At 37.5% G+C, this 20,438-nt stretch overlaps 1 protein-coding gene across 5 annotated transcripts in view; it reads right to left on the bottom strand.

The window, feature by feature from the left end:
* The window catches only part of baiap2a (BAR/IMD domain containing adaptor protein 2a), a 125,121-nt gene that overhangs the window by 8,495 nt on the left and 96,188 nt on the right, over window positions 1–20,438 (bottom strand). For 3 of the 5 annotated variants that reach the window (XM_073837916.1, XM_073837923.1, XM_073837911.1), the window contains exons 7-13: window positions 16,419–16,571; window positions 13,273–13,518; window positions 11,904–12,120; window positions 9,898–10,099; window positions 7,594–7,662; window positions 4,925–5,078; window positions 2,535–2,572 (exon numbers count right to left, since the gene is read on the bottom strand). In XM_073837916.1, coding sequence (XP_073694017.1) covers window positions 2,535–2,572; window positions 4,925–5,078; window positions 7,594–7,662; window positions 9,898–10,099; window positions 11,904–12,120; window positions 13,273–13,518; window positions 16,419–16,571 — 1,079 coding nt within the window. The remainder of the gene's footprint in view (window positions 1–2,534; window positions 2,573–4,924; window positions 5,079–7,593; window positions 7,663–9,897; window positions 10,100–11,903; window positions 12,121–13,272; window positions 13,519–16,418; window positions 16,572–20,438) is intronic. The other 2 variants (XM_073837928.1, XM_073837933.1) reach the window with 2 other exon arrangements.

The following is a 20,438-nucleotide window of genomic DNA, read 5'->3' as shown; positions in this document are numbered from 1 at the left end:
ATCATACAAAATGCATGTTATTGTTTATTTAGTAATGACCTGAATAAGATATTTCACATAAAAGATGTTTAAATACAGTCCACAAAATAGCTGAATGTATAAAATGACCCCGTTCAAAATATTCTTACTACTGTGTTGTACTCACATCTGTGCTTTCTTTGGTTTAGTTATAGTTGTTCATGAGTCCCTGAAATGTTCCTGAATAGCTAAAATGCCTGCTGTTCATCAGAAAAATCCCACAGGTCCCACACTTTGGTTTTCCAGTATTTTTGTGTATTTGAACCATTTCCAACACTGACTGTATGATTATGAGATCTATCTTTTCACACTGAGGACAACTAAGGGACTCATATGCAGCTATTACATAAGGTTTAAATGCTCACTGATGCTTCAGAAGGAAAAACAATGCATTAAGAGCCGGGGGTGTAAACTTTTGAACAGAATGGAGATGTGTACATTTTTCTTATTTTGCCTAAGTATCATACTTTTTCATTTAGTACTGCCCTTTAGAGGCTACAGAAGATATGTTTCCCAAAAGACCAAATAAGTTAAATTTACCCTGATCTTCATATTCAAAAAGTTCTAACCCCCCTGGCTTTTAATGCATTATTTTCCCTTCTGGAGCATCAGTGAGCATTTGAACCTTCTGTAATAGTCCCTCAGTTGTCCTCATTGTGAAAATATGGATCTCAAAATCATACAGTCATTGTTGGAAAGGGTTCAAATACACAACAATGCTACCCTGGAAATCCAGAGGTCTCGCGAGAGCACAATTTGAATTGTCTCTGCAAGACACTCTGGCATCGAGCAATGATGCAGGTTACTGCAATACGTAAGCAGTTCTGGGAACCAATCAAATCGGTGTATCTGATGTAGGCGGGCCAGAGGCGAGCTAAGCTGATGACGACAGAGCTTTGACGTCTGGAATCATTAACATTGAAAGATGGCTACAGATGAACACCAGTTGTTTGAAACGGCTATGGCCGCTACAATGAACGAGTTAGACTTGGCTTTTCATATAAAAGAGGGACAGAAAACCGTGCTCGAATCGTTCCTTTGCAAGAAGGACGTTTTTGCTGTTTTGCCGACTGGATACGGCAAGAGTTTAATCTATCAGTTAGCTCCGCTGTTAGTTAAGCGTATGGGGCGAACACGAAGAGGAACAGATCCGAAGCAGGCAATGCCAGATAGCATTCGGCAGTCCCGAGTCCTGGCTGTTAAAAAAGAAGTGGCGATAAATGTTATCGAACAAGGTCTACTGGGACAACCTGATCGGGATTGTGGTGGGTGAGGTCCATCTCATTTACAAATAGTAAGAGTCACTTGGTAAACTTACTGTAACGAAAAACTGAACTATTCAATAGTAATACAGTAGCCTAACTTGAACAGGACGATATGTCTCGCTGCTGAATGAAACGCTAGCGTCCATCCACATATTAGTTGATAGTTAATGAATAGTTTGATCGGACCTAATTGTTTTATGAGGTTGATTCGGCTGTCGTAATTAATAGTTATTAATCTTGTCACATTGTTTATGTCATAACATTGAAATCCACTCTTATATGTTCACCGTCGCTCTAGATACGTCACACCGTGTATTGTTGTGATTGGTCGTGGCGTTATCCAGTTGCATGCAGCGAGAGTTTCAAATGCACACTTGGTGCCGCCCCTCGAGTTAGGACCTTTTCATTGCTCGATGCCAGCAATCTAGATTAGGGTCTGGATTTTTCCAGGCTACAACAATGCTGGAAAACCAAAGAATCTGTGGACCTGAAGGATTTTTCTAAACAACAGCAGGCAGTTTAACTGTTCGAGACAATAAAAAAAACAAAAAAACATTATGTATATCCTGTACAGTCATAAGTTTATGTATTTGAAACGGTAGTCTCGCTGCAAAAGCAAAGATGCACATAATCTTGCTTTAATTTATCTGCTTGAATAAACATACAAGCCTCACATTTCTATGTTTAAACCCTTCTAATGAAGACATTCTCATTGTAAGTGCATTACTGTACACAGTTTAAATAGCCTGATGAGTTGATATATGAAGCTATTGTCTGTTCTCCATAGAGTTTTATTAGTTTTGAACCTGAAACTTTCTTTTAAGTGAACTGAATCTCAGCTAGAGGCTTCTAGAGGCAATGAGTTCAGGGTACACAGACTATGAGCAGCTCTGATCCTGACCTTAATGGATCACACACACAATGAGGTTACAGTGAGAGTCAACAACGATGCATCTCACAATCCAACAGCTCATTCGCCCCACTCACGAAAAACAGACAGACATACAACCTTCTCTTGTCAAACCATTTACAAATCTCTGATAAAACAGGGTTGGTCTCCCAACAAATATCAGCACTACATTGCACATTTAGCATAAGCAAGCAAGAGCTAAGAAAGGGAAAAAACACAGATATTAACTACTATTCACTAACATAGGTATAATTAGCAGTACAGGTTTGGCATTTCGGGATAAATTAACACTGACTCATTATTAAGTGTTGTCATTTCTGTTCATTAAGAGCCGATCTTACCTTGTGGCAAACTGACTGTCATAATCCTCTAGCGCTGGCTGGAATTTGTAAAAACAACATTTCAGTGCGGCTTAAAAGCTTATTTCCAGCTTAGAAGGAAAATTTCCAAGGGTGCATCAACACAGTTTATTAAAGGGACAGTTCACACAAAATACTAACCCTGTCATCATTAACTCACTCATAACGCTCCAAACGGAAGATTAAAAAAAATGTTTTAATTCTATTTTACAACTTGCAACAGACAAATGTAAATCTGGCAATATGTTGTACAACTGAGATCTAAGGTTTACATTCTCCTTTCAGAATCTGCATAATGTTCATAATTTTACCAAAAAAAGAGGGATTATACAAAATGCATGTTATTGTTTATTTAGTACTAACCTAAATAAGATATTTCACTTAAATGATGTTTGAGGACAACTGAGAGACTCTTAAAAACTATTACAGAAGGTTCAAACGCTCACTGATGCTCTAGAAGGAAAAATTATGCATTAGGAGCTGGGAGTGAAAACTTTTGAATGTAAAGTTCAGGGTAAATTTAACTTATTTTGTCTCCTGGGAAACATGTAGCCTTTTCTGTAGCCTCTGAAGGGCATTACTAAATGAAAATGATATACATTTAGGCCAAATATGAAAAATGTACATTTCTCCATTCTGGTCAAAAGTTTTCACCCCCCAGCTTTTAATGCATTGTTTTTCCTTCTGGAGCATCAGTGAGTGTTTGAACTTTCTGTAATAGTTGCATATGAGGACCACAGTTGTCCTCAGTGTCAAAAGCTGGATCTCAAAATCAAACAATCATTGTTGGAAAGGGTTTAAAATAGTGGTGGGCATAGATTAATTTTTTTAATCTAGATTAATCTAGATTAAATCTTGAAATTAATCTAGATTAATCTAGATTAAAATGGCTAATTTGAATTCTGCTGAAGGCATTCAGAATATGTGTGCTACCCAAATAATGACTAAAAGTAAGTCTTCGAGGACGGGCCAGGTGGCGCATTAGACCAGGCGCTCATCTCCTGTTTCCAAAATGCATCATAAACTGCTTGACAATTGCATTTATAACACAATTAACTATACAAACTTGTGTAACCAAGTACTTCTGCGCAAAAGGCTGTACAACGTGCGCGTTCCTGTTAAATACACAGACGCTCACGGGCATGGATAGCTGCGTGCATAGTCTTCTCTTCGATTAAACTGCGTTGCTTTTAGAAGCGTCAATTCAGTTGTTGCATATAGTTTAATGTCTTTATTTCGGGATTATCAAAGTAAATTATAACTCAAACTTGAGATTTTACTGGGGCACAGCAGATTTTCACTGGGGCACGTGCCCCAGTAAAAAGGGTCTAACAACGCACGCACCTGCCCTGAAGCGGCTTCATAACTGCATCCATATTTGCACGTCTCATTTGATGTGGTAATTTCACAGAAGTTGGAGACTCGTTCTCGCCCCCTACAGTGCAATTCAACTACATATACATCATCCGCGCTAAAATATCAAAGTGAAAGTCATCATAACTTGCGTAGTTTAGACCCAGCTCCCAACCCAACTTTGAGAATAGATTAACGGCGATATTTTTTTTATCGCGCGATAAGAGTCTCACGTTAACGCAGCACGTTAACGCCGATAACGGCCCACCACTAGTTTAAATACACCAAAATGCTGAAAAAGCAAAGAATTTGTGGGACCTGTACATATGTACGGTGAGTGGCGCCTAACCGAATATTCTAATAAAAACAAACATGAAATAAAAATGCATTTTATCTTTGGCTCTACAAGGCTATGGACTTTTATTATGACTCGTGTTTTACTGGACCCGTATCCAAACTCTCTGCATCGCAAAATCGGTACTGTACTGTACTAGGTGAGCTATCGAGCAAGTTTACCACGTCAAAAAAATTGCACATATAAAGCTTTTTATGTGATGCAAACATCAAACTGTATTAGTTTACAAACCATGAACTCATAGGTCAGGGAACTGCTATAAAGTTTATATTAATCAATAATCTCCCCCTATAATCATAATTTGTGTAAAAGGGAATAAAAGCTGGTTTTGATATTGGTATTTTTTATGATGTTTATGATGATTTTTTGCCCCTGGTCAACAAGCTTTTCAAAACAGAAGAGGAAGAATGCGTTTGAAACAACATGAATGTGAGTAAATGATAACAGAAATTTAATTTTAAGGTGAACTATCCATTTAATATGAAAACCATGCTTGTTAAGAGAATCCCACATGCAGTTAGCTTTACAGAACAGATCAAAGAATGCATAGATTAAGCTTTAAGATTGAGTTAAAAGAGAATTACAGAGGGAAAAAATCCCAAGAAAGGAGACACTAGTGTGAGATTCCTGTCTAATGCTAATACATGTGTGGGTGTGTGTGTACCTGTGCAAAGCCTGCCATGCTGTAGGGACGTGGTCGAGTCTGTGTTAGGCTCTGTGCCAACAGTCGGGCAGTCAGACCATAGTCAGGCATGGGCAAGGACATGTCCTCTCGCTCCAGCAGGTTTCCTGTGCTGCTGCTCTTCCCATGATGAAGACTACAGGATGAAGGTCAGTCAAATCAGTTATCTTTACACCTGCCATCAACATGTGTTTTGTATCTGGATAGTTTTTCACTGCACTAAATTTACTAGGGCTGGGTTTTGACACTAATTTTGTAATTTGTTTTGATTTTGATTATGTTGGATATATATATCAGATACAGTCCTTAGCACGTTTGGTACTACATTACTATAACATTGAAGGTACAATTAACTGATTTGTATACAAACACTTAAATTATAGACAATTAAGCTTTTATAATACTAACTTTACTGTTACATAACTATATTTCTACTCCAATTCGTTATTTTGAAATCTAAACATTTAAATGGTGGCTGTCATAAATACTGGATGGATTTATTCAAATATAAATTAAATACTGAAGAAGGGTAAAAATTGCAATGTTACACAGTGCTTACAGAGTTTCTGGTCACCAAATATGTTTTTTTTTGAGGTAAATGTGACATTACGTGACATTGTTATACTGCCGTCTTTCCGCGATTGAAACGGTTTCAGCGATTACAAGAAACAGTTCTACTCTTTTTTTTTTTTTTTTTCAACAAACCTTTGAACGTTCATTCATGTTTATTTCATGCTGTATATGTTTAAAGTGGAGGAGACAATCAGTTCACGTTCGGACGGAATTTGAAATCTGAGGCTTTATATCTAAAAAAGTAACAAAGCACAAAGCTTATTGCGATTTATTGGATGGGAGGCGCACTTAAATGTTCTGTTCATTAACTGAAAACAGGTTAGCTAATCGATTCTTGGGATTTAAGAATCTATATTGTTTCGTAAAAATGAGAATTGATTAAAATTGAGAATTCTTTTTTAATATTTTTTAACCAACCCATCTAAATTTTCCCCTGCATCTCCAGTGTGGTCAAATGCTAATGCATATCGCTACTTACACACACACACACAGAAAAATAGGGGTGTAAAATTGCACCGTTTGAGGTACAACAGCTTGTTGCTGGAGCAGTACCCTTATTAGAACATCTTTGTGCCTTTTTTACTCCTATAGGGTACGTATTAGTATCTTATAGTAGTAATACGTACCCTTTAGGTACTAATATGTGACCCTGGACCACAAAACCAGTCATAAGGTTAAATTTTACAAAACTGAGATGTATACATCATATGAAAGCTCACTAATTAAGCCTTCTATTGATGTATGGTTTATGGTGTATGGACAATATTTGGCCGAGATACATCTATTTGAAAATCTGGAATCTGAGGGAGCAAAAAAAAAAATCAAAATACTGAGAAAATCACCTTAAAAATTGTCCAAATTAAGTTCTTAGCAATGCATATTACTAATCAAAAATTACATTTTGATATATTTATAGTAGGAATTTTACAAAAAATCTTCATGGAACATGATCTTTACTTAATTTCCTATTGATTTTTGGCATAAAAGAAAAATCAATAATTTTGACCCATACTATGTATTTTTGGCTATTGCTACAAATATACCCCAGCAACTTAAGACTGGTTTTGTGGTCCAGGGTCACATATGTACCTATTAGGGGTAAAAAAAAAAGGTACAAAGATAAGCTTTTGTACTCAAAAGGTACAATTTTTAATTCCTACTTTTCTGTGCACACAATACTGTTCAAAAGTTTGGGTTCTGTAAGATTTTTTTTTAATAATTCAGCAAGGATGCATTAAATTGATCAATAACTAGATTAATCAAATTGATTATTAAATTCATAGTTCTATTTCAAGTAAACACTATTCTTTTGAGCTTTCTTAATAGCAAAGTATCTTGCAAAAAAAAAAAATGCAATGAATAATTGCACAAAAATATCAAGCGGCAAATCTGTTTTTTAACATCAATAATAATAAGAAGCAGCAAATCAGTTTCAAGATGAGCAAATCAACATGGTAGAATGACCGATGAAGGAAATGTGAGAAATGGAATTTGAATAGATTTTTTACTGTACCTTTGATCAAATAAATGCAGCCTTGGTGAGCAAATTTTTAAAAACATATCAAAAAATCTTACCAACCCCCAGATTTTAAACGTGTGTTTTACATTTAAGGTTTCATTAACTAAATCAGTCATGCTAACAGAATTTCCAGTCATTTTATGTGTTTCCTTCAATTACAAACTCCTCAACAAAGGATGTTAATTGTGATTAGAAGTGAAGAAACAGGAAGGAAAGAAATTAGCATTCCAACCGAAACAAGATTCCAACCACAATCCAGTGAAATGATCTTATTAATAATCAGATACTGTTGATTAAATCAAGTGATTTAATCAAAGCGCAAGAGCACAATATCTGTTGTCTTTCAAATCACCAGAGAAGAAAAAGAAAAGCCCAGAACCTGCGGCCCATGATGTCTCTGATTATTTTTAGTATATCCTCATACTGTATATTACTACATAGCTTATAACAGAAATGCGTTTGCATTTTCACCTTCATTTAACATGATCATAATCTGTCTAAGAGTGATCCGATCACTGAAAACACAGAAACGCAGTTTATGTTATTTTAGGATACTTACTTGACTCTTAACTTCTCGCCATCACTGTCAGGCAGCACTCGGGTGTAGGAAAAAGGAAACCAGCCACGCCTGAAATGAAAGAGCTTTTCTTTAGAAACTCCACATCTATGACAGTGGATTAAACCCAATGTGAAAAATAAGCATAAGCGTAAGTTGAATATCTCAGTTTATTTAGAAATATTCTTCTAAGCAGAAAAGAGATTAAATGGAGAGTAAACCGAGTATCATTCCTCTCAGACTAGTCCCGTGAGAAAAAGACTCTTGTAATCAAATTTATCTCTGCTGGAGAGGACTCACTGTTCACATATTGACTGTACTGTAAGTCATTGTTTATTGCAAAATATTTAAATGTATGCAAATACATAAGTAGTTAGAGGGTGTAGGGAAATATGTCTCATGGGAGCTGGCAGTCTCTGCTAAGCTGTTTTTTGGTGCGATTCTCATTTCCATGGAAACAGCGACTGATCCATGTAAGCAGTCTCTATATGATTATGGGTAATGTAGTTCTTCGCCAGGAATGTGGCTTTTAAGGGGAGACACTGCAGGCAATAATGGTGTTTTTTCAAACTTTATATTTGTATTCCTGTCTATATCCTGAAGGTTTTTACAGAGTTTGTTCATATATAATTTTATTTCCCAAAAATTGTAAAAAATATAGTGTTTCCTCAACTTTCCTGTTTGTTCTAAGTTTTTTCTGAATTATGTTGTGATGAAATGAGCCAAAAAATTCCCTCTGTAAAAACTTTTCAATCTAATATGTCAAAAAATTAAACCTAGTGTTTAGATTTTTGTACTAGAACTGTATGCAAATTAGTGCATATTGCATTAAATAATGCCTTATTTGCATATTTCAATCTAACATTTTAGAAAACTAATACAAAAAATGTTTGCAATTATCAAAGTAATAAATCAACTGGGTAAGTAAGGTGATAACTATTAGTTAATTTTTTTTACCCTATTCACCTGCATGTTTTTTTTTTTTAAATGAACCACTGTAGCACATAGTCCAATGGTGTTTTCAGATCAACATGCTGCTTTTTCAAAGCTCAGGGACGTCAGTTTGTTTCCATCAAAAATTGGTTTAGATTCAAGTCTTTTTTTTTTCCTCAGGAGAAATTAAAACAGGAAAAAAATGTAATAATTGTTCGTATTTAAATGTGATTTTATATTTTGGCATCTTAGCAAATATCAGAACAGTTTGAGATCTCTTTTGAAACTCCAGCAGAGACACATGGGAGATTACTAGGGTCTTTTTCTCAGGAGAATAATCTGAATACACTGATAAAAATGATTTTGTGGTGAAGTAAACAACACAGAAAAACAAATGTAGTTTATACATTAAATAATTGCGTTCAGGCAAGAATAAAAAAAAAAGAAGAGTAAATTCAATATTAGTACTCAATTTAAGCTTGTAGAATTTAAAATTTGAATTTATAAGTATATTTTACTTGGAATTGTTTGTTATTTTTACAAAGATTGTTTAAGTAAATATCAAATTCATAACCATGTTGTTCCCATCGTTCACTTGGGCATGAATAATTAATAAGGTTACATTTTTGCTGTTTTCAAGATGTATTTGCAATGTTTTATGGTTGCTTTTGTTGTTAGGTTAAGTAACTTGCTGTTTTGCAACATCTAAAGTTCATTTTCTACTCAAAATGACCCATTCATACTCAAAAACTATTCACTGATTGTTACCATGATTGTGTATCATGTGCCAAGTATTGAGGTCTCAGTGTTCATTTGGTTAGTAACTACACTAACAAAATATATCCTTAAAAACAATAAGGAGCCGTCTACTTGCTTACGTACATGTTTGTAAGTGAAACAGCTTTAATGGCATTTTTTTTCAGTGCTATGATGTTTGAGTAAAATTTACAAACTGTTGCTGAGTGAATTGTTCTTGAGGACTGCAGAGTATACTTAAAATAATTAAATAGAAATTACTCATCAAACTCTAACTGCATGTTAAATTTACTTATTTTCTTTGTTAATGTACTCAAATTAGTTAAGTAGATTTTACTTAATTTCATACTTAAATTTTACTTGTAAAAAATGTGCATGCAAAAACTAATAAAAGTAAATTTACTTATTGTTTTTTTTTTTTGTGTAGACTGTACAAGGTGCCCAGAAATCCTAGCAATGGCCCTAATGTCATCTGCAATGCTTCATGGGATAAGTGGTTTATAAAGACGTTCAGTACACATTTGTTTTCTCCTGATTTTCAAAATATGTTGCATTTCAAAATTGATTTTTTTCCCCCCACATTCAGTTCTGTTGATAATGTATACATCGTGTGCTTACATCTTATTTTTCTCATTCTCTCCATAGTGCCAGCCGTCCCGAGCCTCTGGCACCAGCAGGGTGATGATGTCGCCCTCAGTGAAGCTCAGAAGGGTGGTGTTGTCGCCAGCCGCGTGGGAGAAAATGGCCTGTACACGAGAACGTCCGTTCTTCTCCAGACCAGCCGCCATGGAACTTGACCTGGGCAGAGTTCGTGTTTCTCCTAGAGAAAGATTCAGGGTACAATTTGTAAAAAAACAAAGGCAAGCTAATTTTGTCGTTTTTGTCAACTGTGTTTTGTAAATCATTTTTAACTCTATATTGCCTCTATATACTACTATTAACAAGGGCCTGTGGCTAAAATGCCACCAAAATGAACAAAAATGGCCTATAAATTCAAGACAAAGGGGCAAAAAAATGCCTTTGCACAATTAAACAACGTATTATGGCTTTCGTGATTAAAATAAAATGTGAAAATGAATGAAAAGTGTCAATTTGCAAAATTACGTTTAGATTCGCTCACACTGCATCAATTAACTTTAAAGTGCTGTTTTGTGCAGCGTTGAGCCTTATAACCAATCAAACGCGTTTCTGTTGAATTTAGGAATGCATTTGCCAATCAGAGTTTGTCTGTGAAGCCAGAATGTGATGTGCCCAAAACAAACTAAAAACGTTACATGGTTTTCCATATAATTACATATTAATAATAATTATTACAATTATTATTACAATACAAAGAGCAATACTCTACAATAATGATATTTGTCATAATATTGCAGCCCATGAGCTCCTGTTGTTTACATATATAGTTTAGATACAGTTTTAAACAGTCTATTGTTATTGACAACAGTTTAACATATTGATTACAGTAATTGGATGATTTTAAGCATTTGACATTAAAGACAACATATGGTTTTGATAATTATAAGGTGACTATAAACATTGCCCTTACAAATGTAAAAAAAGTGCAAAAAATTTAAAAATTGCTCCTTAAAGGGATGGTTCGGAGTAGAATTGACTTCATTGCTATGCACTCCGAAGCCCATCTAAATACCCCATCCGGAGTTTTTTTTACCTTAGTCGAACATTTATGGAGATATTAGAGTTTTTCGAATTGCTTGTTACAGGAGTGATTGGTACATGTGATGTATCTCGTAAATTGCACCACTAAACGTGCAAGTAATCTTACCAAACTTGTACAGTAGTGTAAATAGGTTATGTACTCACAAAACGCTGCATCAGAACATTTGTAAGTCCACCATGAGTGTTTTAAAAACACGTTTTACCCGAGAACTACTAGTCTCAGAAACTACAAGTCGACGTCACTTCCCTGGTTTGAAAAAAGCACGTAAAAGTCCTCCTACTACATCTGTGTGCATGTCAACTTGTAGGAGGACTTTTACGTGCTTTTTTCAAACCAGGGAAGTGACGTCGACTTGTCGCCATTTGTAGTTTTTGAGACTTGTGGGGATCGGCTAAAACGTGTTTTTAAAACAGTCATGGTGGACTTACAAATGTTCTGATGCAGCGTTTTGTGAGTACATAACCTATTTACACTACTTTACAAGTTTGGTAAGATTACTTGCACGTTTAGTGGTGCAATTTACGAGATACATCACATGTACCAATCACTCCTGTAACAAGCAATTCGAAAAACTCTAATATCTCCATAAATGTTTGACTAAGGTAAAAAAAACTTCGGATGGGGTATTTACATGGGCTTCGGAGTGCATAGCAATGAAGTCAATTCTACTCCGAACCATCCCTTTAATGAAAAAGTCCACTTTTGACCCTGGTATACTATATTGACATATAATATTTTATTTTAATTTTAGTTAATACTCTATTATTATTTTAAAAATATATAAGTAATAATATGTTTTTCATATTTTCAGTTTAGTTTGAATGTAGTTACCAATAATAACACTGTTCTGCAGATGAAAAACGAAAAAGCAGATCAAAAAGCACTTTATGGCTCATCTGCCCAAAGGTTTGCATGAACATGCAGAAGAATTGGTTTTGCTTACCCACAGTGGTCTTGTTTTTAGCAGGCTGGGGCCTGCGGACGGGCAGGGTGTTGGAGTAGACGTCGCTGACCTGTCTCTGGGGCTGGCTCTGCGTTTGAGACTGATTCTGTGGAGAGGGTGGTCTTCCCTGAGAGACCCCGCTCTCCGTCCAGTAGTCGTCTCCATGGACCCCCGTTGTCCCGTTCACCAGAGACATGCCATCAGGACCCATTAGCCGCTGCAACCATATAGACATACATAAATTGGTTTGTCTCCTGGGAGTTTCATAACGTGGTCAATTTCTGACAATTTCCGCATTAGCAAATGGGCCTTCACCAATAACAACAGCAGCCATTTACTGACAAGCGTTAGAGGAGTAATTAACCCTAAAATGGAAATCAGGCCATTCAAAATGTAGATGAGTTTGTTTTTTCATCAGAACAGATTTAGAAAAATTTAGTATTACATTACTTGCTCACTAAAGGATCCTCTACAGTGAATGGGTGCCGTCAAAATGAGAGTCTAAACAGTTGATAAAAACATTACAATAATTAACTTTAAAGCGCCACTTCTGGCCAAAATACGAGTCTATAAGGCATAATAATTGTGGATTTTTTTTATTACAAATACATAGCTTTTTGCTTCAGAAGATGTTAATTGATAGATTGGAGTCATGTGGATTACTTGTGGATTATTGTGATGTTTTAATCTGCTGTTAGGACTCTCATTCTGACGGCACCCATTAACTGCACAGGATCCATTGGTGAGCAAGTCATTTTATGATAAATTTCCCTAAATCTGTTTTAATGAAGAAACAAACTCATTTACATTTTGGAAGGCCTGAGGGTGAGTACAATTTCAGCAGATTTTGAGTTTTGGTTAACTATTCCTTTAAGGGAGAAGCTCCTAAAAACATCTTTTGGACAGAGGGCCAGAATGAGGGTTCATATGTGCAAAAACTTTTATTAAAATTACAACTGAACCTCAGGGAACATAATTCTAAAAAAAAAGAAAAAGAAAAAAGATCCATGTCATGACTCCTTGAAGCCAGCAGATAAGGCCAGACTTCTAAACAAGCTCTGTGATATATAAGTATCACTTGAGCAGCAATGCCAATAGAGAGAGAACGCATTATGGCTGTGTAGAAGCTCAGTTATTGTTATTAACATTGTGTGAGCGTTCTGCTCTAGCGAGGGGCCACTCAACTAAAGCACCGCCTGCAGCAATGAGTTTTAAAGAGGTTGAATCATCCTACGCTCAGCTAATGCTGCAGTATGCAAATGAACATTTACTTTTTCACATTAAGACATGAGACACCTAAAATGCTGTTCTGTGTAATCTGACCAACAATAAACCCTTGTGAAAGAGAATGCAAATATTCCCTACTAACCCCCTGATGGCCCAGGCCACTTCCCATGAAGGCAGCTAGTTCGGGGGGCACAGGCAGCGGTTGTGCTCCAGGAATGGGATCTGAGATGACCAGGTTGCCCTTGGAGGAGTGCAGAGGGCTGGAGAGAAGGGTGCCGGATCCAGAGGTCATCTGCTGGGCGAGCAGCATGGCCCTGTCGGGCAGCTTGTTGGGATCTGAACAGGCCTGCTGCCACACTGGGATCTTCTGGGTTAACAAGTCCTTACCCTACAAACAAGAGGAAAAAAGCACCATAGATTCTTTAGGATGGCATTAGAAAAGCTTGACTATAAATGGTGTGCTAAAATGTATCTGAGTGAGTGAATGAGAGAGGGAGAGAGAGAGATGCCAGATGTCATCTGTTGGTTTTACACCACTACACTTGCTCATTATATAAAAAAATTACCATGGTAACTGTAGTTTCTGCCAAAAAATAGTTACTACAGTTATTGTTACTACTTCAAAATCGTGACTAGATTTTTACACTTTCAAAACAAAATCTGAGTGGTTGCCAAAGAGTTTCAATTTGGTTGGTAAGGTGTTCTTGGTTGTTGCTAGGGTATTCCAAGTGGTTTATAGTGTGATGTTAATGTGTTCTGAGTGGTGGCTATGGTGTTCTTGCTAGGGTTTAAGGAGTGGTTTCTAGGGTGTGTCACTAGATGTTTTTTTTGTGTTGCAAAAGGTATTATAAATGATTTAATGTATTGCTAGACAATATAAGTTTTCAGTGTGCTGTTCGGGGTGTTGTAAGTGTTTTTTGGGTGTACTGTTCGAGTGTTGTGAGTGGTTTTCAGTGTGCTGTTCAGGTGTTGTGAGTGGTTTTTGGGTGTGCTGTTAGGGTGATTTTTAGTGTGCTGTTTGGGTGTTGTGAGTGGTTTTCGTGTGTGCCGTTAGGGTGATTTTCAGTGTGCTGTTTGGGTGTTGTGAGTGGTTTTCGGGTGTGCTGTTAGGAAGTTGTGAGAGAATTTCAAGTGTGCTTTTAGGGTGATTTTCAGTGTGCTGTTCAGGTGTTGTTAGGGGTTCTCGGGTGTGCTGTTAGGGTGTTGTGGGTGGTTTTCAGGTGTGCTTTTAGTGTGTTGTGAGTGGTCTTCAGTGTGCTGTTTCGGGTGGTTTTCAGTGTGCTGTTCGGGTGTTGTGAGTGGTTTTCGGCTGTGCTGTTCGGGTTTTGTGAGTGGTTTTTGGGTGTGCTGTTAGGGTGATTTTCATTGTGCTGTTCGGGTGTTGTGAGTGGTTTTCGGCTGTGCTCTTCGGGCGTTGTGAGTGGTTTTTGGGTGTGCTGTTAGAGTGATTTACATTGTGCTGTTCGGGTGTTGTGAGTGGTTTTCAATGTGCTGTTCGGGTGTTGTGAGTGATTTTTGGAGTGCTGTTAGGGTGATTTTCATTGTGCTGTTAGGGTGTTGTGAGAGGTTTTCGGGTGTGCTGTTAGGGTGATTTTCAGTGTACTGTTCGAGTGTTGTGAGTGGTTTTCAGTGTGCTGTTCAGGTGTTGTGAGTGGTTTTTGGGTGTGCTGTTAGGGTGGATTTCAGTGTGCTGTTAGGGTGTTGTGAGCGGTTTTCGGGTGTGCTGATAGGGTGATTTTCAGTGTGCTGTTCGGGTGTTGTGAGTGGTTTTCGGGGGTGCTGTTAGGGTGATTTTCAGTGTGCTGTTTGGGTGTTGTGAGTGGTTTTCGGCTGTGCTGTTAGGAAGTTGTGAGAATTTCAAGTGTGCTTTTAGGGTGATTTTCAGTGTGCTGTTCAGGTGTTGTTAGGGGTTTTCGGGTGTGCTTTTAGTGTGTTGTGAGTGGTCTTCAGTGTGCTGTTCGGGTGTTGTGAGTGATTTTCATTGTGCTCTTCGGGTGTTGTGAGTGGTTTTCAATGTGCTCTTTGGGTGTTGTGAGTGGTTTTCAATGCGCTCTTCGGGTGTTGTGAGGTGTTTTTGGAGTGCTGTTAGGGTGATTTTCATTGAGCTGTTCAGGTGTTGTGAGTGGTTTTCAGTGTGCTCTTCGGGTGTTGTGAGTGGCTTTTGGAGTGCTGTTAGGGAGATCTGACTGGTTTTTGGTGTGCTGTTCAGGTGTTGTGAGTGGTTTTTGGTGCGCTGTTAGGGTGATTTTCATTGTGCTGTTTGGGTGTTGTGAGTGGTTTTCAATGTGCTCTTCGGGTGTTGTGAGTGTGTGTGGGGGGGGATGGTAGGGGCATTATGTGCCAAAGTTAACTTAGGGTTAAGCGTTTTGAAAAAGCCCTAACCCTAAAGGGATCCGTCTATTTGACCCTCAGCTTCTTGACTTCACATCTTTTGCTTTAGATTTTTAACATAGCATAATCCTTTCAACATATAAATCACTTCACGTCATATTCATAGCAATTGACTGTTGGTGATTCTGAGCAGCCGCTAATGGGTCTCTCACATCTCGGACCACTTACAGTATAGCGCACTGCAGTGTGGGTGAGGGGCCTTCGTCTCCGTTCTACCGCCCACTCCTGGTGACTCACGCATACAACACACTCACGGCTCCTGATTCTACCACACTCGCTCTCTCTCCCTCTTCAGCGCGCCCTTTCTGAACTCTTCCCACACACGCCTCCGTACTGATTAGCTACTGGACAGGATGTTCTTGAAAATGAAGGGCTTCTCTACGCCCCTCCCTACAGCCTTAACTACATTCCCAGAAGACAGCACCACACGTCTAGTCCACGTTCAGGGTTTACGGTTTAGTCCGAGCAAGTTACACAATGATATAATACAGAAAATAGCCATGTGGAGCACACACACAAGTATTAAGCAGATTGCATATGGGTTGGGAACACCTGCTGATGTTAATAACTGCTCCGAATGCAGTCTGGAGGTACAATGATGTGGTTTTACCGTAGGGAAGTGGCTCCGTTACTACGGATAATTGATATGTCAGAAACGGCATGCATTACTTTACAGGCACTCCTGGAACACAGACAATTGCAAGGGAGAATAAATCTCATCTTTGCAATAAGCCCAAACAAACTGTGCCCAACGGAGACGGTTGTGAGGGTTGATCTTTGGGGATTGCCATGGCAACTGCTGCTGTCTTCAGCCATATTACAGGAGAGACTGTGAAAGTACATCGGTGGTGAAGCTGTCTATCTTGTACAGCAAAGGAAAAAGCATCTGGGTCTCACCTTGCCATGGTAGGCGCTGCTGTTCTTGGCCACTGCGCACTGGCGGTCCACCAGGAAACAGTATCTCCTACGTTCCTCCGAAAGCGCTGTTTTGTAGCCCTCTGCAATGAAGGTATCCAGCTCACTCTGTTTACTGCTGATGGTCTCAACGTACTGAGAAAGATCAAAGAAAAAAAACAATTAGTTTCATGCAAAAAGCTTGTATAAAGGTTCTTTAATAGATTTTAATAATCTTTCTCAATAACCATTTTTGCTGTACAGTATAATATTCTCTGTTTGGCTATATAGTTTTTTGGAGATTTATTCATTTATTAATTATACATTAGAGTTTAAAGGGAACCTATTATGCAAAACATTTTTACTTTTATAATGAGTTTGAACACTGTTGTGTGTCCACAGTGTGCAAACAACCAGCATACACTCTTAAAAATAAAGGTTCCAAAAGGGTGTTTGTGCAGGGATGCCATAGAAGAACCATTTTGTTTCCAAAAGTACCTTTTAGTGAACAGTTCCTAAAATAACCATTTTGAAGAACATTTAAAAAACTCTAAAGAACCTTTTCAACTATAAAGAACCTTTTACTGCATTTGAAAGGTTCCATGGATGTTCAAGATGCTTCATAGAACCATTGATGCCAATAAAGAACCTTTATTTTTAAGAGAGTATAATGGTAAAAATCCACCCACTCCTTTAATTATAATCCTCATAAATCAGAAACAGTGTCCAAAATCAGATTTATCCCTACTGTGACATCACAGTATGTATAAGACCTGCCCATGACTAGTGACGCCCTGCCTTATTTGCATTGACCCCACCCTGAATGAACCACACATAATCTGCCATGTTTACATCATTGCTATAGCTCTTATTTACATATTGTCTTCTCGCCACATACAACGCCACATACAACACATTACAAATATAGTTTCTGGATGTACAAATGAGAGTCTCCAAAGACTCTGAGCCACAGTGAACACACATTTCATTTACAGAAGGAAATGTGGCAAAGAGCAAATCATTTTATGCCGCCCTGCTTCATAAACAAAGGTCAGTTCAACACAGCACTTGCACAAAAGCTGATTCTGAAAGATGGGTCAATACCAGCTGTTCGTGATAAACATCATATAAAGAACAAGTGAGAATCACCTCATATTTTCTAAATGTTTCCAAATTTCCAGATGTGCTTGTTAGAATGCAGCACAGCTAATGAGGCTAAAATGACCTCAAAGAGAGCAGAGCTAACAATCACTGTCTGCATATTTCATAAATAATTTCACGTTTTTGCTCACACCCAAAATTTGAAAAGTCTTCAATGTCACATGATCCTTCAGAATTTATTTGAATATGCTGATTTGCTGCTCAAAATACATTCATTTTTTTTATTATCATCAGTTTTGAAACAGTTGTGCTACTTCATATTTCTGTAGAAACTTGTTTTATTAATAGTATTCATTTATTAAAAATTTCTCCTGTTCATTACACAAAATAGAGCAGAACAGATTTCCTTCAAAATTGCACTTTTTGTGCTTAAAGAAGAAGTATATTTCCAGAACAAACATTTACAGATAATGTACTCACCCCCTTGTCATCCAAGATGTTCATGTCTTTCTTTCTTCAGGCGATAAGAAATTATGTTTTTTGAGGAAAACATTTCAGGATTTCTCTCCATATAGTGGACATATATGGTGCCCGCAAGATTTAAGTTAATTTTAAATGCAGCTTCAAAGGGCTCTAAACGATCCCAGCTGGGGAAGAAGAGTCTTATCTAGCAAAACAATCCATCATTTTCTAAACAAATTAAGTTTATGTACTTTTTAACCTCAAATGCTCTTTTTGTCTAGCTCTGCGTCAATTCTGGTGTATTTCAATTCAAGACAGGGTATGTCGAAAAACTCCCATCTCATTTTATCCTCCAACTTCAAATTCGTCCTGCATCGCTGCAGTGTTTACTAAGTAGATGTGCAAAGAAGATCAAACCCCCTTCACAAAAAAAAGGTAAAACAGCGATGTTAGACGATTTTGAAGCTGGAGAAGAAACTGAGAGTTTTTCGACATACCCTAACTGTCTTGACCTGGCATACACAGTTCACACAGAGCTAGACAAGATGAGCATTTAAGGTTAAGTAGTATATAAATTGTAATTTTTTCATAAAATGATGACCGTTTCGCTAGATAAGACCCTTCTTCCTCGGCTGGGATCGTTTAGAGCCCTTTGAAGCTGCATTGAAACTACATTTTGGAAGTTCAAACTCGGGGGCACCATTGAAGTCCACTATATGGAGAGAAATCCTGAAATGTTTTCCTCAAAAAACATAATTTCTTATCGACTGAAGAAAGAAAGACATATTATCTTGGATGACAAGGGGGTGAGTAAATGATCTGTAAATTGTTAACAGAAATGTTAAATTCAAAAGAGTTTGGAACAATATGAAGGTGAATAAATGATGACAGAATGTTCATTTTTGTGTGAACTGTCCCCTTTAAAAATGTTCTCGCTTAGCATCAAACTCTTTGTGGTACTGTAGAGACTTGCAGTAGTACACGTCCTCTCTTAGGCCTTAAAAAAAGTATTGCGGCAGTACCACGGTACTGAATGATTACCATATTCATGCATTATGGCGTTACAAAATGGGCGCTTTTTGTTGTTTTGTCTGTGACTGTACTCCAGATTAAAACCTGAGTAGGAGTGCTATGAATATATGAATGCGTTTTAGATGTCTGTGTGATAGTTTTTCTTATGAATACTAAAAGGATCTATTCTGTAGCAGCTCTATGCTGATTGGCCCATAATCACCTCACCATCTCCCTCTCTCACATCCCCAGTGGGAACTCTCAGCTCCCGGAAATGTCAGAACCATTACAGAACTCATTATCTCAACACATCCAGGTGTTTTAGTGCCCTATTCCAATTTACCCACAACAGGACGAGGGGGACTCCCCGTTGCCCACTAGTATTATCAGGCATATCGGTTATATCGTCCTGAATGAAACAAGTGATGAGAAAAGCATTATAACGAGGAGAGCACTTCAGACACCTTCAAGAATCAATGACGAAAACTACTTCGGATAAAAACACTGATTTATAGAGGGAGCGAATGCAGAAGAAGTCAGAGTCAGAAATCTAATGAAGCAGAAAATCTCCTACGGTCACACGGTGAAAGCTCAACTGCGTTCAGATGAAGATTGGGATGTAAAATTAATGGGCTGTGAAAGCAGTAGGAGGAGGTTTATAGAGAGATTTGATGGACTTCTATCTACTTTGGGTCGTGCAGACTGAATTATCTAAATGAAGAGCCTGTTGATAAGAGAGTATTTACTAGATTGAGAATCCACAAGATACACAACCTTTGTTCACGACTCAAAATACAAGATCCTAACTGAATTGAGTGCATGCAGTTTGAAGTTGTAACCACAGGTTGGCGCTAGTTTTACACTGATGGCAACTGGCATACATTTATTGAGGAACAACAGAAGATTGTATTAAAGACGACATGTAGCTTTTGAGACTTTTAGTCCGTATCTTTCATCTATATGCTAATGTAATCCAAAAAGTTGACAAAAGTAACGGTTATGCATCTAAAAATGTCTGTCTTCCTGTTCCAGAAAAACGTTTCAGACATGCATATTCAGATCTCTACAATGTCTCCTCCTGCTAAATTATAAATATTATAAACACCACCTGTCACTAGCAAATCATGCTGTGTCATCTGTGACCTGTAAACTGGTATAATATCATTTGTTAAATGCTATTAGCTGTTTAACAAAAACCACAAGCCTTTAGTCCACACCCAAATCCATCTTTTCATAGACATTTGTCAATGTAGACAAGAAAACTGCATTCGTTAAATCATTGTATGGGGTCTTTTGGATATAAATTTCTTATATGGGCTACTGTTGGTCTCTAGGTCTTTTCAGGCCAAGGACCCTTTAATAGATGAAACAGGAACAAAAAATATTATGATTGTGATTACACATTTAGTCATAAGAGTCATATATATATATATATGTGTGTGTGTGTGT

This window comes from Garra rufa, chromosome 1 (assembly GCF_049309525.1).
Source record: "Garra rufa chromosome 1, GarRuf1.0, whole genome shotgun sequence".
NCBI classification, from domain to species: domain Eukaryota; kingdom Metazoa; phylum Chordata; class Actinopteri; order Cypriniformes; family Cyprinidae; genus Garra; species Garra rufa.
This window is presented reverse-complemented; position numbering and strand designations above follow the sequence as displayed.